The sequence below is a fragment of the Mycteria americana genome, chromosome 7 (assembly GCF_035582795.1).
Source record: "Mycteria americana isolate JAX WOST 10 ecotype Jacksonville Zoo and Gardens chromosome 7, USCA_MyAme_1.0, whole genome shotgun sequence".
Lineage (NCBI taxonomy): Eukaryota > Metazoa > Chordata > Aves > Ciconiiformes > Ciconiidae > Mycteria > Mycteria americana.
Genome location: NC_134371.1, coordinates 37,870,671 through 37,896,246, shown reverse-complemented (window position 1 = coordinate 37,896,246; position 25,576 = coordinate 37,870,671). Strand labels below are relative to the sequence as shown.

The following is a 25,576-nucleotide window of genomic DNA, read 5'->3' as shown; positions in this document are numbered from 1 at the left end:
AGAGGCAGCGTGCCGAGCATCGGCATCCACTCAGCTCCAGAAGACCCTTCCCTCATTCTGCAATTTCTTTAGCTGTTTACAGACAGTTCAGTCTGACCTTGCTGGATTAATAAATCACACATCTATGACTCCTTCCTCCAAAATATTTTATTGCTCTAATGAAGCACGAGCACTCAGAGGAGGTAGTTATCATTATGTTCATTTGACAGCCAAGGAAATGGAAGCAGAGATGTAAAGTGATTTCCTGAACTGAAGGCAGCCAGAGGCTGATCCAGACAGAAAAATCCTATTACCTGATTTCTAATTTCCAGCACCACCACAATGCCAGACTGAGCAGAGTATCTCTTTCCCAGAGTCCCACTTCTTTTCTCTATCTAGCACTGCATAAACGCTCCAAAAATATATTGTCCCAACACACTTACAATGTAGCCAATATTCTGTGATCTCTGCACTCTTAATATTTTTCCTCTATAGTTCTCACCTCAGAGTGGAAGAAAAAAAGAAAAAAGCCACCTAACAAAATGTGCAATGCTTTCCTTTCCCATTCTTTGAAGCAGGAGACTGGCAATCGATTTGCTTGGTATTTCAAGATTGAGGTGGGGGACTTGCATCCCTCCAAAGACAGGGTTACACTGTGTGCTGATGACTGATGTGGGAGACCCCGAGCTTGCTTTGGGCGAGCACCGATAGCAACCAAAGACACTGGCTGCAGCCCAGCTTCCCTTTTATTTATCCATCACACACATCTCAGGCTGCGATCCCTGTGATAAGCCCACTTACCACTGCTGCAAAGAAGGACCATTTCCAAGCACACGGGATGCCTGGAAGCCCGGCTCAGAGGTGATGGGACCAGCCGGAGCTCACTCAGACCTGGCTCAGCCCTTGCACACAGCCACGAGTGCTGGCTGCAAGTGGCTCTCACAAACCACTGTTACGTGTGCCCCTGTTGAGGAAATCTGAGTTATGCTTGCGCATACTTAATTTTCTTCACATTAAGTTTTAAAACAATATTAAAAGCAAGTTAATTTCAAAATAACTCTTGGTTCTCTGAAGTGTGTCATATGAAGACTGTCAGCTTTAAACAGAACCTCAGACAGCAGATTAGCGACAACAAATTTCAGATCACATGCATCGTCTTAGTTCACACTCAAAGTTGTATCCATTTTTTCTAGTTAATACTTCATATTTAAAAGACAACTAAATCAGGTTCAAGGAGGATAATATAGCTCTATTTAAACACTTTATTAGGCCAAATTAAGGCTTTAATGTAACAAAAACATACGAAGAAACTAACTCCATGCTCTCCTGGTCTGTGCAGTTATTCTACGCATGACTGTATTGTCCTTTTCTTAAAATGTGGTTGCCAAAAGGCATAACGAAGTATCCTGCAATATCTGTCACTGGAAATAAGATTCAGAAGTAGATAAGCAATTTATTTTTCTTTTGGGAGGACGCAGTGATGGAAAAGAAAGAACAAAACCCACAGTAACATCTTGACACAACAGACTCGTCTCTTGGATTAGACTTTAAAGGGGGGGAGTGGGATGCCGTATTTAGGTATTACACAATACAATCTGAACAACTGTATCTCCAATGAGATATTAGCCACAAGCATGAAATCTGAGAGGAAAAAGGGCAAATCATAACTTCTCACAAAACTCTATTTGCGCTGGGAAGTCTGCAGAGAAGAAAATCTGCAGCATTCATTTGCAGAAAAAAATGTAGGGATTAAAATCAGCTGCTACCTAAAGAAAATTCACAAGCTGGAACACAGCTTGAAGAATTCCCATTTCTCCTTTTGTCACCGTGCAGTGAAGTGCTCGCTGATAACAAGCTGTTTCACTGCAGGTTTAAAACCAAGGGGAACAGCCCTCATCAGTGTTTCACCTAGCTACAGCATCACATTCAGGACCCAGACATCCCCCAACTCAAACACACCACATATCTCATTAAACATTGTCTAACCCCTGGTTTTGGGGCAACATGATCAAAAAGTTTTTGTGAAGCAGCCTCTCATACATCATCTGATTCTAGCATTATCCTCATCACAGCCTGGCTTTGGGCAAGCTTGCAGCACGAAACCTGCAGTGCTTCGGCTGACTAGTCACCTCTCATAGAGGTGGATGAAGGTAGGTCCACAGTGCCGTTATTCTGCTCGAGCTCGCATGTTGCATGCAGCACAATAAAAGCCCTGAATGTCAGATGCTATTTTATCATCTCCACCAGCAGGAAGGAGATGTTCCCTGAAATTCCTTGGAAACGTACATTGTGTTGGAGAGATTATCTGCTTAATGCGTGCCTGTCTGAATGGCTGCTGCAGAACAGCATCTCTCTCCACCTCACTTTTGGAAAAAAGAAGAACTAACAGAAATGCTCTTTTTATATCAGCAAAGCAGCTTGCTCCACACCAGCACACCTAAGTATCCCTTCCTTGCAGAGCGAGAGTTTTCTTCCTTCAGCAAGTCACCTCGTTGCCAGCTCTGTAGGTGTAAGACCTCCTGAAGAGAGTCTTCAGGATAACACAAATCCAATTTGAAAGCTGGCTGGAGGCAAAGGAAACCAGCTTTGCTGTGAATTTTAATTTTTATTTAATTCTTCCACATCTGTTCATTATCAAAATATCTCAATTGCAACTGAGACACCCACAATAATTTATAAAAAGAGGGGAAAGGCAGGTTGCAAAATTTACAGAGTACCTGCACAATTTACTGTGATTCAAAATGGCAGCGGCCCCAGTCAGTGACACTGGATGATTTCCAACACCATATCCTTTTGTCAGATTTTAATCTCTAGAATGTATTTCCATTCATCGAAACCTGCTGAACCCAGCATAACAGATTATTCTTCCATAGCCCTGCTCCTTAAAGATCTGCTTAGTTAGGCTCAGTTAGTGATCCAGTTAACTAAGTTAAAAGAGTAAGCTGAGATCGAGAGATATTCAATAAGCCTCATTGTGCAGCAATCCAGTGGCAACACAGGAAAAGAGAATGAGAAATTCAGATTCCCTGAACTGTAGCTCTAAACACCGGCATGTACTTTTGCACTCACCACAGTGCTTGTGTTTGAGAGGCACATATCTTGGCTGCAGGGGAATCTGCATTTAAAAAAAAAAAAAAAAAAAGGCTCAAGGAAAGCATGTTCTGCCTTGTGGCAGAGACTCTTCAAAACACTCCTCTGCAGATCCCCAAATTGGTTTTCAGCATTCAAAAATTCATTTTCACTTTCAGATATGGAGGGCTTATTATCCACTTCAACTCTATTTGTTTTAGCAAAAAAGAGACACCCTGAGTGGCTTAAAAGCAGTGCTTGAAAATGGCTGATTATTTTATATACTTGCAGCTGATGTCTAGCAGCTCACCCAGACAAAAAGTGCTTCCTCTCCCGTACAGATAAGGGCTTTAGAATTGAGATGCACACCATGAAAGGAAACTGCTATGTCCACTTTGTCAGCAAGCACCCATTTTGCATTTAAATTGGCTCTGGTCAACAGGAATACTGTGGTTAAGGATACAAATATTTGAAACATTCTAGATGGAAAATATCTGTGTACAGGTCATTTTTATTATCTGACATAACTTAAAGAATGCCTGAACAATGAGATCTCTGCTACAAAAGACTATATAGGCTAAATGAAACTACCCATATATCCCAAGGCCACAGATTAGGATCAGATAACTGGGGGAACTGACAGTCTGACCAGCCATCTGGGACAAGGCCCTGCTCTGGACAACACAGTTACTATGAACAGCAGCAGTTTTTCCAGCACAGAGTTTATTCATTGGTCTGTAACTCATAACATAACAGTTCCATGTGATTTTGTGTGTCTCATACATACACCTTTTGGTATACAGCATTTGGTGCTAAAAGTTTTATACATATCCTTGGTGACTATGCAAAATCAGACCCTCAGTTCCCCTCCATTTAGAGGTACAACATTCATTTTGATTTAGATTTAACCCATGCCCACAACAATTTTAGAGCTTTGGTTGTGTTTCTTGGCATATCACAGCAATAGAAGAGAAAGGTGAGTGGGAAGACAGGTGCAGTCTTCGCCACCATCCCTGTGACAACAGAATCAGAAATTCAGGAAAAAGTCCCCAGTGATTTTCTTGCATCACTTAGCAAAGAAACAACCTCTCCTAGCTATGCTGTGTTAGGGTTTGCTTTCCAACCTTGTGTATCCTGAAACTAACACAGACCTATCTCACAATCACACTTACGGAAAATTGCCAACACAAGGCTAGCAACTGGTCAGTAACCAGGTTCAAAATATTGGTATTATCAAGGCTGTAAAACCTGTCACATTGAACATAATAGTCCAGAGAGTCAACAGCTTTTAGGTAATAAACCCCTGGCTGAATACATCTTCTGAAACCTGCCAGGAGACTGGTGAAATCAGCTGTCTGTCAGACTAGACTCTGACTCTGCTGTGTTATCAAGCCACCTCTTGTCTCCCGCCACACTCCATGCCCAGCACAAGAGTGACATTTAAAAAAAATTCTACTTCCTGAGATGGAGGATGGGTGGTAGATCGCAACTCTAAACTGTATGGCCAGATAAACTATATTCATCAGTAAAGAACCTCTCAGTAGTCTCTGAACACACGTTCTATGTTTTATTATTATTTTAGATCAATTCTGTGTCACAGTATCAAGAAAATTGTAATGCCGTCACACTTTAAATTTGCATCTTTAAAATCACCGTCAAGCTTCTCTGATGTGTGGTGAGGTCCTTGATGCTAAAACACCTTTCATTACTTTTATAAATATTTCAAACCCACAAGTTACTAACAGCAATTACTTTTTAGTGCATTACTCCACTAGCAGAAAATACATACCTTTTCTATATTAAAGCTGAACCATTATATACTTACATTCAGGGCTCCACAGCCCCTTCTGTTATATCAAATACTTTTATCTATATTTCAGCAACTAACACAACTTTTACCACATCTTCTCAAAAGCCTTGCCTTTTTTCTGCTTGCCCAGCTCCATAAATACAACTGCTAAAACCCTAAAATAAAAAAAAAATTCTTTAAAACCGCACATTAAATGATCAGCATTTTGAAAATACAAGTGGGACAGCGTCCAACTTCCAAGGTATCAGAAACGCTCACTGAGGCATTTTACTGCAACAGCTAATCCTTGCCCTGCTCTGTTATCTCTCTGATCCTTTATCTGCTGAGAAAGTTTCCTCAGTGCCTTTAATGAGGCTTCAGCTTTTGCCATATTTGCACCTTTCAGCCTCTGTGGTACCTGAAAAACCTCTTGGTGTGGAGCCGGCAGGTAACTGGAGGAAGGGCAGGCCAGGAGAGTTTAAAACCACTGGTCAGCCATTAATGTAGTGTAAGCAGCTGGGAGAGCATCCCTAGGGATGGGAATGCACAGCAGCACTGCATGTCAGCCCCAAGAGATACAAAGCAGGCATACTGATTTGCAAACCTGTATATATAGGCTGCTTTTTGGGTTTTTAAACCTTCTGCTGTTTCACTGCCCCAGCTATGGTTCCATCACCACCACTAGCACTACCAGCTGAGTTTGCTACTTCTCCTGTGCAGAGACCTACACTCATCCATTACGTCTAGCTGAAGACCCTGTCAGGCTAATCAATTACCAATGAACTCGAGACCTTCTACTTTATCATCTAGCAGGGAAAATCCCAAAAGCATCTTAAGTACTGACAAAAGCAAGCCATTTGCATCAGGCAGGAGGGGCTGAAGGCAGAAGATGAAATGTGGCCGTGCCGCCAACTTCAGCTGGAAAGCCAAGCTGCTGCTGCCACTGAAGAGAGAGCCCTACAAAAGAAAGGGCTTCTACAAAGGGAAAACACCCACTTTTTGCAGAAAAGGAAGCCAGTTAGTATTAGCAGCAACATCGAGCTCCCGCAATTTTCACTCTCCGGTACCAACAGCCACAAAGAAGCAGCGAGCCCAATTTTCTTTCTGAGCTCTCTGTCCCATTCCTCTTGCCATGGAAAGAAGGAGGCTCTCAGTTTTGGGATAACAGAATTCAGTGTTGCCTGACCTGCTATGGAAGTTCAACCTGAGTCTGGACAATTTCTGTGTGCTTATTCTTCCCTACACACTTAGCTTCTGTGATCTCCAAGGTAAAGGACAAACAAATGCCATGATACCTTAACTTGGGATTACTGTGGTGAGTCTTACCTTGTAGCAAAAGTACAATGTTTTGTATACACACTGAGCTTTGTCTTGGCATAGCTAAGATGCTACTCAGAAATCAAACCAACTGGATTTTTCTTAGCACAAAAGACAAGCCTACAGCTTTAAAACATCAGCGGCCAGCGTAACCAACACTCCAGTCAATTTTTTTTTTTTTTGTAAGTTCATGTTGACACAGCTAGAAGGAAGCAATAAAGAAAAAATGTGCATATTGAATGGGGCATGAAAGCACAAACTGAACAAGATAAAAACCACTGAAATACATTTTCCAACTTTTGCAGTGAATTTATGCCAAATTCTTCTGAGAACTGGGTTCAAAAAGAGTGAAAATTGTTGTAGATGATGAAGACAGAATATTTTTAACTAACATTCACCTACACAAACTTTCTATTCCATCTTCTAGTAATTAAGAAATTAGGCTTCTATAAAGAGATTAACTGCCTTTTCATCTAGTTTTAGCACTCCCTTCAAAGTCTATGAACATACTGATCATGGAGACACTGACACAACACCGATAAATACATGTACTTTGCATTTGCTATGATTACACACAAAGCTTTACTAAGGTGTAATGTATTATATATAATGGCAATCTGCAAGAAAATACAAGTGAGGTAAGAAAGCTGAAGGCTTAGAATTCAGGAGCTTCAAATCTTTCATTTGGCCCACTTCACTTTCTCATCTTAACATTATGACTACTGTATCTAACAGATTTGAAGTGGCTGTATCAATCTTACCTGACCTACCTCACCTGTGGGGAGAGAAATAAGTTAAATGCTGCTTTATTCTAATTTAACCATTTCTGCATTTAAACGTTGAAATATGGGCTTACAAAGTAACTCATCACCTGCTCTTCTTTAGTTGCAAAGGTTCATGCTGATACCCAACACGTTCAAGGTCATTAAAGCTAAAGACCTAATGAACCAATAATGTCTAGAAACTTACTTCAAATTTCTTCTCCCAAATGGGCTTGTAACAACGACAGAAACAGAAGCAGAGTGTCTCAAGTACCCAGAAAAACTTGTGTCAATTTTCGTGGAATTCTTTTTAAGAAGAAAACAAGGAAACTCCAAAATACTGAAATGTCCCACTTTGTAATGCTTAAACACAAAGATTCTCTTCTCATTTATAAAATGTCTATTTGAGACATTGCTTAAGTAATTCTCTCTTGATCCAATGACAATAAAAGTGCAGCAAGAAGAAATGCTTTCAAACATGAAGAAAAGAGATAATAAATGGAAAATAATACAAGTAATTAATTAGGGACAAATAAAACAATAACTAAATGCAGAATAAAAAAAGTTTAAATTCTTTCTTGAGTTTCATTAGGCTGGACTTGATTCTAGAGCATATTCAAAACAAGAGGATTCCTAAGTGTTGTTCATATGCATTCATAATTAGAACTCAAAAATAATTATGATTCAGACGAGTCAGAATTGTCCAGAAAACAGCTCTGCTGTGTTGGAAACCAGGCTGCAGGTTTTTATGCAGAGCAGAAGTACTGAGAGAACTAGCAGATGAGATCTCCGGTCCCCCAGTGTTCATTTTTAGTAAATCCTTGGACACAGTAGAGATTCACTTAGACTCAAAGAAAATTCTGTATTACCAATATTTAAGAACCACATATCAAACCATCTGGATGACTTTGGTTGGTTAGTTGAAACCCAGAAACCCACACACATGCTCTGCAGAACTGATAAGGATCCAGCTGATAACTAGTGTAGGAATGTAACTGGTTCCACAACAACATGATTTTATGAACTGTAGGTCCCATTTTACTCTTTATCTACAGGTTTGATTGATAAAAGTAACTTCACAGTTATAACAGTCTTGTCTAGCACTGGATTCACCACCACATGATAGATTTTAAAAAACAAAACAGAACAAAATCCCCAGAAGAGCATCCGATAGCCATGAAGCATGAATTAAAAAGCTTAGGAATTGGCTCAAAAAGCCATTGTCAAAAGGAATCATTATTCAATGACATTTTTCATTTTGGGTTAATGACATCCTAAAGGGTGTCTTCTGGGACTCATAAAAGATCCAGCACTATCAAACATTGCATCAGTGGCCTGGAAGTGAAAAAATACAGTCCCGTTAATAAAATTTGCAGATGATGCATGGATAGAGCAGTAAAGAACAAGAAGAAGGACCAGGAAATTGTATACATATATTTGAATTCCTGGAAATAGCTTACTCAAATGAAACACACCACTGTGCCAACTCCAGACCAAATGTATGCGGGGCTTTACTACAGCACAGAGCAGCAGACCTCTGGCTGGGGTTGAATCCCATGAAGAGATGGGATCAGTCCCAAGAAAGCACCATCTGGACTATTCCAAAAGTTTGGAAACTTTTCTGCTCTCTGGGAAGAATGGGGGTGGAGGAATGTGAGGCACACACTGTGAAAGCAGCCTGCCATTGCCTGGGCAAGACCTAGGTCTTCCTCCACAGCCCTCTCCCTTCCATCTCACTGCTCAATGGCAAGCTGACCAAAATAATCCTTAAAAAATACGCTAATTTATTTTTTTAAATTATTTTTAATTGTATCAGTACCATTCATAACACAGCCCCATAAGTAGCTGCATTGGCACCACTCAGGAGGCCATACATTGTGGTGTGGCACTGGGAACAAACTGGTGTAGGAAATAACCTACACCAGGAAAGGCCAAGAAATAACAGACCACCTTTACAGCGAGAAAAATGTAACTGCCATCAGAGTCAGGCTGCGGCAGAAAGGCTAATGGGAGCCCTGGGATGCACAAGGATAGGGAAAAGCAAGATGACTAGGGAAGTTTTAACCCTGGATTGTCACTGAGGCCAGTACTGGAATACTGCACTTAGTCCTGGGAGATGGGGGGGGGCGCGGAATTAAGAGGATGCAGAGCAGAGCCACTGAACTGTTTTGTGCAGGGTGTAAATGCCTCACAGCAGGAGGTTTAAGAGCTCAAGCTCCTCAGTTTGTACAAGAGAGCACAGACAGCTGAGTTGGTCACAGCATGTAAGTACCTTCATAGGGGTAAAATAAATAATGGTACAGAATGCTGTACTCTGGCACAAAAACGCACACCACATCCAAGATGGGAAGCTGAAACCAGAATGAATCTAAATGAGAAGTTACAAACATATTTTGAACAGCAAGAGATTAACAGATTACCATGGAAAATGATACCTTTCCCACCTCCTGTTACACTCAAATGAGAGGTGGATGCTTCTCCAGAAGAGCATTTAATAGAGTTTTTAATTTTCAAAAAATACGACTGGAATGAAGTTGGATGAAAGAGATGAAGCTTAGATAATTGAAAGATAAAGATCTGCCTAGCCTTAACCTCTGTGAATCAGTGGGCAGGATGAACCACCTCTCTAATTTCCACGCAATTGAACCACGATGCCAAACATGGGCTACACAATGACACCGTCAGATTGCACCACAGCACACTTAACAGAAACCATTAGACCCACGTGCACTGACGCAATACCAAAGACCAGGGCTGGGTGCAACCCAGCAGCAGCTGATGGCTTCTCATGCTGTGGGGAGTGCACTCCCATGACCTCCTGCCTGCCAAATGCCATGACTGTCTTCTGCCCCAATACCAAAGGCTATGGCTTCACCTTTGACAGTTTCTACTCCACATTAATAACACAGCAGCAAAAACATGCTGCACATTGAAGGTTTAGGACAGCAGAAAACAAATGGGGTGCAATATAAAAATAAATAGCCCAAGGCATTTTAGTACTAATTGTTCATTTTCATATTTAATAACAAATGAATGAGGAAGGTCAAATAAGCATGAACAAGAGTCAAAATTATATGCCAGCTACACATTACCATCATATAAAACATGCTGCTTCACCGTTTATGAGTTCCACATTTAGGGCTAGATTTGTGTACGTTAAACAAGCACTCTGCGAGGTTTATTAGACAAGCGACTGCTCCATAATCAAGTCTGTTTTCAGTAGCAGAAGGGACCAGGAGCTTACCCATTGCGGGGAAATTACCTCCTCTCTGGCCTACAAGGATTTGTATATGACAGCGGACATACGGAGGTTTCACACTGTCGCTGCAGAAGCTGTGTCAGTTTTCCTAAATATGCTGGAACTTCAAGACTTTAAAACATGGGAAATCCAAGGAAGGAAGAGATTTTATTTTAATGTGTTTAGCTTTAACATCCAAAGGTGTCAACCAAGTCTTAACGAGAAAAAATTGCAACCAAACTAATATTCATATACATTACACTGTCAAATCTGAAAAAAGAGTTACTAAGCAAACTACAGCTTGATATGATGATCCATTTAATTAGCTTTATATAAGCAGTTTCCTTTACTGATTTCAAATCTTTATGAATTTCAGGGGAAGAAGATAACATTGTAGGGCTGACTCCTTGAAGCAGAATAAAACCACAGAATTTGTATAAACAAAAATTCAGGTGATATTCATGTTATTTTTACTATTCCATATAAACATGGCTCATTTGATTTTTTGGGGAGACTGAAGATTTGTACTGCTAAAAGAAATTGCAGAAAAGCTAATGAAACTGGAAGGATGACAAGTGTGAGTGGAACACACAAAATCTTTAAAAATTGAAAGAGTTAAAGAAAGAGCAGCTGTGTCCTGAAATCACAAAAGACAAAGAACTTGAGCAATCAAGGGAAGGGAAAGACAAAAACTATTAAGAGCTTTTGTTTTTATGCATCGCCTGTTCAACAAATAAAATTTGTTATTTTATTATACATGTATATAAGAAAATTTTTCCTGCTCCAAAGACAAGGTGAGAGGATCAGGGCAGAATCTGGCTGCTCCTGCCCCACAGAGGAGGGGGGGGCAGAGGCGAGACAGCTCCTAGAGACATCCTGAGAGCAGGATACCTCCTTCTGTTGGGAAGGGAAGGGCGCAGACAAGGATTATATCTGCTGGAAAGAGCCAATTCTGGTAACAGTGACCACCCGAACTCCCTTTTTCCTCCTTTGGCAGTAGCAACAGCAGCAGCATGCCAGCGGTAACACCACCCAGGGAAAGATGGTCTTCAAAAGCTCAAATGCTGGCAGCTCCTCCTTACTGCAAGACTCCACATGAGGCAGAATTAGAGACTCACAGAAAAATTTCGATTGGAAGGGCTCTCCAGTGGGCATATAGACCAACCTCCTGCTCAGGCAGGAATAGCTCCAAAGTCAGAGCATGCTGCTCATGAAAGTCTCCCAGGATGGAGATGCCAGGGCCTCCCTGGGCAGAACTGCTTTCCCTTATGCTGAGCCATAATTTGCTTTGCTGCAAATCATGACCATTCCTTCTTGTCTTGTCCCTGCATGCCTCTGAGAAGAGTCTGGCTCCATCCTCTCTAGGACCTTCTTTTAGGTGGCAGGAGACTGCAATTAGATCCCTCCTGAGCTCTCTCGTCTTCAGGCTAAGCTGCCCCAGCCCTCTCACCCTTCCCTCATGTGGTTGGCCCCCTGCCTTCCCAGTGGTCCTCTGTTGGACTTGCTCTAGGTTGTGAATATCCCTTTTCTCTGTGGGGGCTCAAAACTGGATTCAGTGTGTGAGATGCAGCCTCACAACTGCTGGGTGGAAGGGAGTAACCATTTCAGCTGACATGCTGTCTGTGCCCCTGGTAACGCTGCCTCATGCACACCTAGCCTTCGTCACTACAGGGGCACGCTGCTCACTTGTGTCGTCATCCACCACGACTCCCAACACCCTTTTTGCATTGATGCTAGCCAGACGTTTGGTCCCCTGCCTGCACAGACAATGGAGTTAGTCCTACCCAGGGAGGAACCCAGGGTTTTGCATTTGCCTTTGCTGAACCTCAGGAAGTTCCTCTCAGCCCACCCCTGCTGAGGTTCCTCTGATCAGACCACCTGCCCTTCCATGTGTCCACCACTTACCCTCCAGTTTTTGCCATCTGAAAACGAAGTTTTTGCCATCTGAAAAACAGGGTGCATCCTCTTCTGGTGTCTAGGCCTTAAGATGCTCAACAGTATCAGCCCCACTATCAACCCCAAAAAACAACGTTTAGCCAGCTGCCAGTTAGACTTCAACCCACTGACCACTACGCCCTGTGCTCCTGCCAGGCCACCCTGTTTTTCACCCACTTTGCAGTTCACCCATCCACTTTGAACCTCCTCAGTTTGGCTTCAATGGGAAATTGAGAGCCTAGAAATCATTATGGCAGAGTCTGCTGGCATGTAACGACAAATTACTTCTGTGAAATGGCTGATAATTCCCCTGAACAGAAAGCTAAACACAACAAGGCAGGCAGGCAAATGAAAATACAATGAAGCTTTCCAGAAGAATGTCCTTCAACTCTGGATTAAGAGGATTATACCACTTAGTATACCATTTGTATAACCCCTTGGGTCCAAGTTTTCTGCAGATAAGTTGAGAACTGGAATTCCTTGAGTAAAGCTACTCAATTCTTGCACAAACTACACAGCAGTTCACTTTTATAGGCTGCTTTGCATGTCTGTGCGAAGTAGTTTCAGAATAACTTGAAATCTTGAAAGCAAGACCACACAGCAAAACAACCGTGTGTCATGGTCACACTGCAATATGACTAATTTTATTAAAATATATGTTGGAGGATTGCTATCATACAGTGTTGCTTTGGAGCATATTTAACAAAATCTTACCTCAGGTCATCTACATCCTGTTTAATTGTCTGGTATTTATGTGCATCAGAGCAACACTAAAAAAACACTGCTACGCTTTCCACTGAAAAATTCACATTTTCCATTGAAAAATATGACTAGAATTGATGGGACCTGGGAAACAGCAGATAATTCTGATTTTCCTCACAAAGTTCATTACGTATGGGGCACTGGACATGTCAGAAGAGGTTACGAAGGGCTGGCCTTAAGCATATGCAACCCACATCATCCAGGCCTGGTCTTTGGTTTCGGTATTAACCCTTTGCGACTTCATAACACATGGCTCTCTCCTCTGTGCGAGACAGACTCCTGTGCGCCCTGACCTATTGCACAATCCAAATGAACTATAATGAGTTACTTACTAGTTGCAAGATTTCTGGAACTACAACAAAGCCATCCTGGCATCCAAACTGTGGAACAGGATGAAAGCCTTTAAAGAACATTTTTTTAACTTTTCTCTGCAACCAGAGCAGCATATTAGAAGCTCCTTTAAAAATAAATGAAGCCTGGATTTTGCAAACAAACAGATGAATACCAGGTTGCAAAAATACCTGTGCTATTAACATGAACTCTGAGAATAAATGAAAACTCTGCAAATTCTTTCTGCAGAATCTTAGTTTATGTACAGTACGTACCTTTGTGCAATCTGGTAAAATGACCAGGAGAGAGTCAACAGGATTTGCCCCAACTTATCCCAACTGGCAGCTTGTCCCATGATTAAACATAGCAGCAGAGAACTGAAAGAAACTTTCTGAGTCATCAGGTCCTGTCCCTTAGTAGCGCAGGCTCCCACGCACCATCTAATCCTATCATAACCCTGTCGAGCTTCATCTTAAACCTCCTCAGGTTGTTTGCACCATTATTTGCTTACTTAACATACTTCAAAACCATTTAAAAGAGTAGTTAAGTATTTCCTATGTAAACCCTGCAAAAAACACATTTCTTAACTTATCCTAGTGCATAATGTACTGAAACATGTTAATAACCTTTGATTCAGGAAAAAAAAGAGTTGATAAGAACATGTGCTTACACAGAAGTCAATCATTCAGATCTTATAAATAATAGTAGTAATGATACTTTCCCCTCCCACAGTTGTTCCACGTAAATATCTCACTTTACTAGGAGATAAGTAGTTACTTCATAGAGAAATATTTTTTTAAAAAATGTTATTTCATCATATTTCAGAGTGGCAAAAATCAGGTGGAGCTGTAAGGTGGTGCTCTTGACAACAGTTACTCTCTCCTCCAGTCATTCACTGCTGATATGGAGGAATCTAGAGATACATAATGCAATGTCCGTTACTTTTGCTCCGAAACTATACAAAACTTAAGAGGCCATCACCGAGCGCATTTAAGCAGTACTTCTCAAAGATTTAAATTATAGGGTAAGCCATCCATGAAATGTTTTCTTACCACAAGGATTTTAATTTAAACAACTGCAGTACTGGCTCTAGAGCATGCAAGCAGTTCAGGACAGGAGGCATCCAGGAAACCCCACTGTCATCATTTGCTCAGAGAAACTCAACAGAAGGGCCTCTCTCAGAGCCCACCGGGCAGGTACCTTCTCCGCAGGCACCTGGCTCCTGTTAATCCTATTGCAACACGGGTACCTGTCTGAAGGAAAGATACTACTCTGGGCTTCCAGTCAAAATAATAAATGCTACCACAGCCATCAGCTAAGGCAGAAAAAGAGGAAAGGTTGTGGCTGGACAATGAATTACGGTACACCATGTATTTAAAAATATCCAGCATGGAAAAAGTATGCAACTCCTAACGTGCTGATTAAGTTAAAGCCTACTTGGAGCCCAATCTCCAACCAGGTCATATTAAAGTACACAGTTTTGTCTATACTGGATTTCTGTATTTATTATCTAACTCTTCTAATAGGCCTTGTAAATTCTAGCCTAGAGAATGCCAGAGACAGAAAAAGGCATCATAATAAAAGGGACTGGGCAGAACTCCGGTTTAGCTCCAGAGGTCTATGGGAGACACAGGAGATGAGTTCATGCACCTGAGATTTCCTGAGCATGGACAGGCAGAAAAACCCAAGCAGGAAATAGGCTTAGACAGGTTTTACATGAGATGGCAATAAAGCAAATTTTTCCTCTTCTGAGAATACTTCCTTTGTCACAGCTTAGTGAACTACCTGGATACAGACACATATACAGACCAAAACCTGCAAATAAAAATGCTTAATTGGATTGCTAAATAATTAGCCTGATTTGCATTGAGACTGAAATTTTAACTGTATCTGCTGTTTAAGTTAAGCTCAATATATATACATTCATTTTTATTTTCAAATACTTCTTTTGACTGATTCTAGGCAGATTGACTCAACACAGGCCCATTTGTAGAATTTGAGACCAAAGATGAGTTTTGGCACCAAACTTCAGAGTCAAAACTAGTGCCTTCAGTGCAGCTCCCTACAAGTGCTGGGACCTCCATGAGGGAGGAAGATGCCTACACTATACATGTCATTTACATAAATATGTAGACTATTTTATGAGAAAAGGAAGTGGTAGTTTAAGTAAAAAGGTTTTACAGATACTTATGCTGATTTCAAAAGAGCATGTAAAAGTGTGAAATCACCATTTCCATACAAGGGACAGACTCTCTTAGATTTAATGATGACGGTGACCTACACCCCAGACCCTGGGTGTACGCTGAGCATCTGGCCTGAACCTTTAGCTGACATGCTAAACCACAGAAAGTGTTTATATCATTTAGTGTCATTTTCCAGTTTAATTATTATTTTAACTATTATCCTACTGAGCAAATAACCTTCTAAACTTAGTAACCCAGAAAGATATTATTTTCATAATCTTATCTCTTCTGAAAGAAACTGTTATTTTAATTTTGTTGAGGCACAAAAGCAAATTTCTGAAAAAGTAATAAAAAGACAAAATAAATAAATGATAGCTTTCAGCAGAAGGACGTAACAACTGGAAAGAGTATAACCTAAGCATTATTGGCAAAGGAGCAAGAGTAACACCTACCACAGATTTGGGTTTGCTGACTGCCACCAAATTGGCCAGAAAGTCTTCATCGTACAGCTGGCTAAAAACATGGGCATCGTAAGCCACCATTATGGAGATTTCTTCCATCATTTTGCCGGAAAGCTGCCGTTAGCGGCCAGAGCAGGTTGACAATCCAAGGCTGAACCTTGGCTCAGTTCCGTGTCAGTTGTTCACACCCACCTGAAGAAGCTAATGAGGAAGGAGTGTCACGAGAGAAAATATGACCCAGCAAATCAGCTCCTGTGTGGGTTTTCCTCTCGAGGGTGCTTTTTATTGTCATGGGAAGCACACATGAAACACCTGCTCACCCTCCCAACACCCAACTTGCAAAAGGCATTTACTGAAGTTTGGTGAAAGCTGGGGAAGTCGTTTTAATTCCAGTATGAGGCTGAAGATGAAAAAGCAGTAGCCAAACCAGATTAGTCTTAAGCAAGAAAAGATCCGTCAGTGCTTGACAGCAGGACTGGAATCACTTCTGTTCTTCTCAAGCTTTGTAGCAATTGTTTATTCTTTATATCCAGTTTTCTCCCACGGAAAGCTGCTATTCTTGTTAGCAGAGTCTCGCTTTCCAATGAATTACTTCTTTTGGTTTATTTGTAAATTCAGAGAGACCAGTGTAATCATGATTTTTCAGACATTCCTTGGAATTTTCCACAAGTTTCTAAATCTCTCCTTTAAACTCTTGAAAAACTTTCTCTTTTATGTAGATCCAAATTGTATCTTTTGCCATGTAGATACTTTTTGATTTTAGCAGGAAGATGATGGCATCAAGTCACAACCTTCCAAAAAGGTCCTTCAGTTATTCATTTGTAATACAGAGTAAAACAGTCATGCAAAATGCAACGAAGGCTGTAAGCTCTTCCTTGAATAAACTCACACCTCCACAACTGAAATAAAACCAATTTATGCAATTGAAAGTTTCTACAGTAGAAGGTTTTTAACCTGAATCTGGGACTGAGTTGCTTTTAATCAAGAAGTGACATGGTATCTCTTGTCTATGAGTCCTAAACAGTATAGCTGCCTTCCAAATTGCTCCTGAATTCCCAATTCATTTATCGTAACGTCTATCTGATACAGAAAAAAAACAGCACAAGGAAAAAATTCTGAAAAAAAAAAAAAAAAAAAAAATCAGTAGTCTCAAAACTACAAATGAAAATCTAGAAAATAAGTGATTTGAAGAAACAAACAAAATGTCCCAAAAGGAAACTCCTTTCAGGATACTCAAGCAAGGTAAAACACCTAATCAAATCAGCACTTCTGCTTAGACTCATCCTCTACATTTTTATCTTCTCTGGAAGCCTTTTGTTCTTCCTGGTGAAAAATCATACCTGCTCAAGAAACATAAATCATTTCAGCCATGCATTTGTCTCCAGAAAGAGTATGTGCTGGATGCTGCAAATCTGGTAGAAATTTCCAGTTCAGGTTGCTGGTAGCATATGGTTATGCTGTTGCTTTCCAGAATAAACAGTCAGATCCACCTTGCTTTTCTCTTTTTCCTGTGCTCCTGGAATATCTTTATCAAAGATTACACGGGTATCTAAATAGCACCAGGTGCTATTTGCATTTGAATAGGAAACTTGAGCAACAGCTGTAGCGTACAGGATTAAAAACCCAACATCTCTTTCACTTAAATAGGGTGGGAAATTACATGTTATTGCTAGGAAACAGAGAGAGTTCTAATAGGCTTATGGCAAACAAAAAATGCAGCACTTGAGGTTAAATCCTTGAGACTAAAGCAGACTCTGATCATGCTTAACCCTTGCAGGAGGAAGAACGGTATTTTTTCCTTGAAATGCACCTATAGTGCATTTTTAAAAATTTTTCTTCAAAGGCTTGCAAATTTTTTCCAATTAATTCCCACAGCAGAGATACTTTAGATTCCGATCCTGAAGCAATATCTAGCTCACGAGATCACTCTCCCTGTCACCTATACAAAAATCATACCTGCTATGCTAAATTCCACTCAGGTTTTCCAAAGCGCTTTAAATGACCGCTTCCTCTTCGCTTTCATTGCCTTGTGGGGTGGGTATTTTTTTTTCTTGTAGCAAAAGTTAAAAGGGTAAGGCTAAGAGTGACTCCACCTTGGCTGCCTCCGAGGTGTGCTGACAAAGGCACCTGTTGTAAGAGGTAAAGAAAGTCCCTTCCCACAACCCCTCCTGCCCCGCTGGCACCCGCTCCGGAGGCTCCCAACAGGGACTGACGTTACGCTGAAATAGTCATGTAGGCGCAGGGGAGAGAGCAGGCGGTGTAACAACAAACATTCCCATGTTAATGAGAGACCAATTTAATTCTGCAATAAGGGCAGGAGGTGGAGAATGCAAATGATAAGAAGTATGCCACAGCTGCAGCTACTCAGATCCCTTCCCTGATTTAGCCAACAGGCATTTCTATTTATAAGGAATTATCGACCAGAACCTATATTCCTTTTTTTTTTCCGTCTTAAACAGAAGGGTTGCGATGATTTAACAGAACTGAATCTACATGTTACTATTGTATTATTGGCTGAATAATTCTTATCATATCTATTCTTAACAGAGGGCTTGTAATTTTGGCATGTTCTAACTAGCAATCACAAGAACTAACAACTGATTTTTGGTGTTGGCTAATGCATATCTTTGCTTTGAAAAGGATGTTTTTCAGCTGTTATTTCAAGCTAATGGAGCTGAGCTGCCCACAAATCCCTATGAACCTGTATTTTACATCTCTGTTAACAGTCTGTGCTATACTCTGAATCAGCGCACAAAATTGTAAGTATCAAGCCAGTTAAACTGAATCTTTTGAACTAAACTGACTGAAGCAAGTATGTCCACCCAGGCATAGTCATGGCATGCTAACACCAGAGGAACTGGAAAGGAAAAGGCAAGCAGAGAGATGCCCTTCACCACCTCCTCAGGCCACACTACACACTCCTCCCAGCATTTCAATACAGAGCCTTCCCCTCAGCCAGGGTTTCCGAGTGCTGAAGTGATCAATTATCTATCAAAAGACAATAAAAACCATGCAGTACAGATTCATATTTCTTTAAATCAAATAGTGCTTCTCTGTATAACACCGCATCTACCTCGCATCAGCCTTCCTCAAGAAACAGGAATGCAGTCCCCTCCACAGCATAGTTTTGAAAGCATACCTCTAAAGCAGGAATTTTTGGAGAAGCAGCTCAACCAAGCAGTCAGGACGACAGAAGAGAGCCAGCAGAAGGACAGGTGAGCTGCACAAAACTGTTAACTAATTCAAGTAAGTAGCCCTAATTACAGTTGTTGGGGTTTATATGCTAGTGGGTAATAGAGGTGAATGGAAAATTCCCGAATTGAGCAAACCAGCTAGCTTAGCAAAGCAAAATCCTGCTCACTCCCAAGATAAATTCACTCTCACTCCACCCCCAGGAATGTCTTGCTGCTATCTGACGGGGATAGGATCTTCTGATAGACAGGAAAGCGTTACGTATGTGAGGTATGTGCAGCTTCTTGCTAAGCGATCCCCTCCTGCCACTGCGTTTCTGAAACATAAAGGCGTTTTCTGCGATTTGCTTTTCATGTATTAATGAATGCGGGAAGATCATAGCAGTCTTCAGATAAGGAAACATAAAACTCCTTTCATAGCACTTGGAATGGCATTTAGCAGCCTTCAAGATAAGTTTACAGCGTTTTTTCCCCAAATGGGAATGAATAACAGTAGTATCACACTGTTTTCACAATTCCCTTACCCATTTAATGACCTGTAAGAACTGTTTCGAACACGACCAGCACGTGAAAAATACTTAGTTACAAGTTCCACGCTGTAAATCCCAAAGCACAGTTACCTTCCCTCCTCACCCACAAAGGACTTGCTGACCATCGGAGAACAGCAGATAGCCCAGATAGTCCACACACTCAGTCACCTGCAGTGCCACCTAAAGCCCCTGGAAACCTAAAGCCCAAGCATAGCTGCTGCCCTTGGGAAGCCACCCTGCTGTGCCGAACCCTTGGCCACGCCAAACACCTGTGCTGGAGCGAAAGGCAGGGGAGTAGCTGACCATCCTTCGCACAGGTGGTTATCCCAGTGAATTAAGGAGCAAAGTGTTTACTGCTGTGCTGGTGCAGCCTTTGAGAAGGCTGCAATTTTATTCATAACTCTGTTCCAGTTTTATACATCAGAAGGTAAATACCTTTAGATGTGTTTTTGGATTCAAAGTGAGCACTGAATGCTAAGCCATTGCTCGCAGGAATGCCCCATACCATTTGATAAAAGCAGTTGCCAGCTCCAGCTGATCTATAGTTCAGCAATTGCTTCTCCAAGTTTTATTTTTATTATTTAAAATGTCAAATAACATAACATGGCCCATTTTTTTTTCCCCAAAGAAGAGGGTGTATGCACCTGTGTTTCTCCTAAAATAATCCTCCAAATGTGTGGAAAAATCTGGGCTTGATGTGTTTTAGCATATGTACTTACACGGGTAAATCCTCCCAATTTGCAGCTACGCCGCATTCTCCTGATTTGAAAGCAGGCAAGATTGTAAACTCATTTTCGCAGATTAAAGCCAGCAAAGCCATCCTGCTGGAGAGAGCGAATGTTTCTCTCCCAGCAGTGGCAGAGGTCAGCGTGGCTGGAATTGCTGAGGCAGAGGCGTTCCCGACAAACCAGTGACGCGGTCAGGCGCTCCCCCTCAATGGAAACGCGTAGCCCACCACAGGGAAAAGCTCGGGACTTCGAGCTCTGCCTCTTGAATTATTTACTGTAAGCACAGATAATAGAGGAGGGCAGTACTATTGCCCTGGTCTCCTTCAGTCTTACAGGAAAGCACTAACAGCAAAGTCACTGCAAAAGCAGGAGGAACCTTTACAAATGTATTCAGTGCTTCTTTATGGATTAAAAAGCATGTAGCAGAAAATACTCAAATGCCCCTCTCCCAGCCTTCCCAAATCAGCTGTGTGCCACACAAAAGGCTAGACCTGTTCCCATGCAACAGCTGCCGTGTAAGGATTTTCTTCCACAAAGTTCCTAGATGATCTTTAAAGCTCATGAAAAGAAGTAAAATTATTTATTAGCCTCACCTGTGAAACTACAAAGGGTGGAAGAGCAGGCCAGCTGATAGATCCCCAACCCGTTGGAGGCCACTCTCTGTATTTTTAAAAGCATATTTTTTTATTAATTCTGTTCTGTGTATTTGTTCTGTTTCTCAAAGAGACAGTTATTAATCCTTGCAATTTTAAAGGGTTTGGGTCAAGTTTGCACTTCATTTCAGGTTTTACATTAACTTGAAACTACAGCTAAACAAGGGCATGAAGCTGCCTAAAACAAATCCGTTCATTTTGATTTCTAAAAACTATACGAACCTGAAAAAGGTTAAACAGCAGCATAGCTGGGATGCCAGCCTACAGGTACATACTCATTATTATTCAGCTCAGTCCCTTCCAGATTATGTTGCAGCCTTGTAAATTAACTCCTGACTCTCTTTTGATTTTTAATTCATTAAATTCACATTTTTAATTTATGTTTTCATATTTCTTTTCCATATTGCCTCTTTCACTTTCTAAGGGCACTAGAAGTTATTTCCTCTCTTCAGCTAAGTTTCCTTTAGATGTCAACTGTCTAGCAGAAATACCTCACTTCGTGAACTTTTTTGTCTGCTGAGAATTTGCATTAGAGCTGGGATGACTTCTTGCTTGTTTGTGTTTTTCCAGAGGCAAAGGCAGCACAGGGCTCCGACCAGTCCAAACTACCAGTGCAGTTTATTGCATGGCCCCACAAAGACCTGTGGTGTGACGGGTGATGGAGGCAGCGGGGCAGAAGAACAAGGAAAGAGCCAGATATCCCTGAGCCAGTATTGCTACCAAGTAAAAGGAATATTGAATCTTACCGTAAGTTTTTGGAAATTCTAGCCTTTGGCTGTTGAAAAAACAGATTTAACAGCATATTCAGGGCATACATTGTGTGCAGAACCCAATATAACCAACTGAGGTTTAAAACAGAGCTGAGCATATTTCTTCCTTACCTATCCTTTTCTTTTAGCAAAACAGGAGAGTTTTTTTCCTATTTGCAAAGGCAAGGGGTGGTACAGGTGAGCTCCACAACATGCAAACAGCTGCTTGAGGCAAATGCACTCTGAGGGGCCACACTAGTTTGCACCGCAGACTTCCCTACAGAAACCATTCAGAATGAAAAGGCAGAAGAAATTCCTAAACTGACTTAGAGCATAATTTCCTGAAAAGCAACAGGCTTCTGCCACCTGTTTCATGTTTCACCCCTTCTCTTTGGGGAACTATTTTAATGTCCTCCCAGTCCAGTGATGGCAGACATCAATAAACAACTCAACAGTACAACTGAGGGAGGCAGCAGCAGTTCAAGAGCAAGGCCATGTACTAGGGACCTCCCCACATCTGCCCCAGGGCTATGGCCAGTGTCTCCTGAATCTATGCCCTCAGAGTCCAATCAATACAAACAGGTCCCTCAAGCTGCTGAAGGGACAAACATGAACAATCTGTTTGCCATTCTAAATGTCTCTGATATATATTCCCTGGGGCTATTAATCCAAGAACTGAATAATGTTTGTATGGGATTTAGACCATGCAAATGCTATTGAGAGCTAAGTTCCAGAATACCAGTAAGTTCCAGTAAGTACCACTACCAGTGAAGTGTATTTTAAACTTGTTGCATTTATCACTTCAACTGGTATTGAAAAGAAAAAAAAAAAGGGGTCAAACATATTTTTCAAGAAAATTAGCACAGGAGTGCCTTGCACTTATAATTATTTATATGGATTTCTGGCTTGATTTCAGTATAGATTGATTTAGGGATTTTACCCAAATAGCCCACAAGCTAATGCAAGCAGAGTCAAATTTTATCAATCAAAACTTCACCAGAGTAACAGAGCTAGCTCATGCTTCATACAAACAACAATCATACAGCAAGTATGTATCCGTATTGCTACCTTCACCCATGGTCTACTGGTTTTTCATTTAGAGCATATGATCAGCAAACAAAAGACATTAATTAACATCAAGTAGCATATTAAATAGGGACATCTGTCACATGAAGAGACTCAGATTGGGGCCCAGGACTCGGGGCTTCTCATTCTAAACCCACAGCTGACTTACCTTCTCAAGGTAGATACATCTTCCCGTATTTATCTTTCCCTCCCCAAAGAGGGATTAACAGTCCTTATCTACCACCCAGAGAAAGATTAATAATGGTAAAACTTATGAAAAATGCAAAATTTTTTCATAAGTGCTATTATTGTTGTTGTTGTTAATATTATGTTGTCTGACAAGTTTTCTCCAGAGTGCTGTTAAATGTCTTATGAACTAGCCATGCTGCACAGGAAGGTCAGACCCTGCAGCAGAGTGCAATAACATGTTTACCTGGATGACCTGTCCGAAGTGCCCTATATCACATCTGATTTAGTATCTTTACTGATGGTCACTTTGCACCTGACCTTTAGCCTGGGACAAGAAAAAAAGGAGAAAGACCGAAAGGCTGGAGAGCCAGGCACTATGAGAAATTCTTGCAATTAAATAAAAGAAAGAAAAAGGCAGGACCACAGCACATCCTCTGTCCATCAAAACCACTGGATCTGGCCAGGCACATCATAAAATACTCTGCTGTGCAATGATTAGGCAGGGGCTGCTGTGCTGGTACCCCTGGAGCATCACAGCAAAGCCCCAGAAAGGTCTGTAGCCATGTCTTCCACGGCAACCCCCTGACAGAAGCCTCATGGAACAGGTGAGACATTTCTATGTGTAAATAGTACAATAGTAATGGCATATTCCCAAAACAAAAAATAAATCTGCAGTATGATTGCTTGGAAGATGAGATAAAGAGTAATTAAGACTGAAATGATGTGGGTGAGCAGGAAATGGCACATGGTGCCAGCTAAACTGGACTAAACCAGACAGACTAGTCCATGTATCTCAGCAGTTGAGGTATAGAAGTCAGACAGTTTGATTGTGAGACGCAGTCTGGACTGAGGCATGCTTGAAGACTCTGAAATTAGATTATTTCATGCACTGTACATTAAAAGTACAAACTACTGATACTTTCCAGGAGAGCAGTGTGTCCCACAATGCTGGAGTTAAAAATGAAAGCACTAACTTGGAGGTCAAAGGACTGAATGCAGCCAAAAAAGTCCAGAAAACAGCACTTGCTAGTATATATTTATACCAAAGATGATTAACAGCAATCTGATACAGAAAGCATTTCACATGAAATGTAGAATGAAATGAAAATGCTGGGAAAGACAGGAGGCAGCTAAGTCTCAGTGCTCCCCTGGACAAATTCCCATGGAATTTGTACAGGTCAACTCCAGAGGAGGAAAGAAGCTCAGGACTGTGCAAGCTGTATAAGACTACCAGCAGCATCCACTAACCTAAGCTTCACATAATCCTTTGCTGCTAAATCCCTATTCACCGTCATACAGTACAGTGAACGGGAAATTCTGTTCTCAGAAGATGATTTGGGAGACAAACTATTTCAGTGCTTAACGGTGCTGATCCAGTCTCCTACTGTGAAAATCTGCATCTGTGTCTAATGCTTCAATATACCACAATGAGAAAAGCTTCTGTATTTACATATGATTTAAAGATTAACCTGTCTTGATTTGACTGCTAATAAGCTTATTTTAAGAGCTCAAATAGTATGTATGGAGGGGGAGACAAGGCAGGTTCTTACACAAGTTATCAAAGAGCTCTCTATGTGATAATGAGGTATTTCTTCAGACATCAGAGACCTGAGATATTTCCACATACTATTCTACCCTCCCCATTTGTCTTATTCCAAGTTTGTCTTTTATTTAAAATCTGGACCACAGGTCTTGTATTACTGCTACTATTATATCTATGCAACTAAAAGAAATGAGACACTCCCTAAAAAAAAATCAGGAACTGGTCCAGCTTAGCACAGATGTCCACAGGGCAAGAGAACATTTTCTCCTTGTATCCATGTGCTCAGGCTGCTCAATGGACTGCTCAAGCTGAGGTCAGTATTTCTGCCATGCATGCAGGGGCTGTGCTCCCTTGGAAGCTCGCTCACTCCCAGTGTTCCTGTTGACTCCCCTCAACGCCCAAATAAAGGGTCATCTTTAGAGAGAAAATTGAGCCATAACTTCTAATCTGCCTTTTATAGAGGGGAAGTGCTTAAGCAAAATTCCTTCTGCAAGGAATGCAAGGGAAGTACCCGGAAGGATTGAGAGAGAATTTTTGCTTGATTTGAAGGAAAAAAACCCACAACAGCAAACAAAGAAAAACAGAGGATGCAATAAAATTTAGGATGATTTGCAAAAAGAAGTTTTAAAAAAAGAGATTTCTACCATAAAATTCCTCAATGTATTTCCAAATCATACTTTTTATATGATGAACATCATTATTTTCACTGTTTGGAAAGTCAATCCCGTAAGCAAAACAGGAAAAGTGCGCTAAAAAATGAGAAAGTTTGGTATATAACCAGGAAAAAGTAAGAGATACTTTTGCTTCTCTCAGTTTTCATGTTGGTTATGAATGATAAGGCAGCAGTTTCAGCCTACCATCCATTGGTATTCAGAAAGGATACCATCTATCAAATTTCAACTCTGTGTTTACAGTTCAAATTAATAGGGGGGAAATCAGTGTCTACATTTGTTGACTCATTTGGAGACTGCAAGAACCCCTAGGGGTTTGTTCTTTTGCCTACAACAATAGTGAACTGCAACATTTAATCTGATGGTGTCAACATGATGCTGATCTGAAAATGAAGGAAAATAAACCAATTTATAATAAACTAATAACTAACAT

The 25,576-nt window shown here is 41.0% G+C and overlaps 1 protein-coding gene across 12 annotated transcripts in view; it reads right to left on the bottom strand.

The window, feature by feature from the left end:
• The window catches only part of RABGAP1L (RAB GTPase activating protein 1 like), a 260,477-nt gene that overhangs the window by 22,729 nt on the left and 212,172 nt on the right, over nt 1–25,576 (bottom strand). The window contains exons 1-2 of one of the 12 annotated variants that reach the window (XM_075507885.1): nt 18,964–19,217; nt 15,816–16,025 (exon numbers count right to left, since the gene is read on the bottom strand). The exons of 9 other annotated variants lie outside the window; for them this stretch is intronic. In XM_075507885.1, the coding sequence (XP_075364000.1) occupies nt 15,816–15,926 (111 nt within the window). In that variant the 5' untranslated portion in view covers nt 15,927–16,025; nt 18,964–19,217. Of the gene's footprint in view, nt 1–15,815; nt 16,026–18,963; nt 19,218–25,576 lie in introns of those variants that run through there. 2 more of the 12 variants (XM_075507883.1, XM_075507884.1) reach the window with 2 other exon arrangements.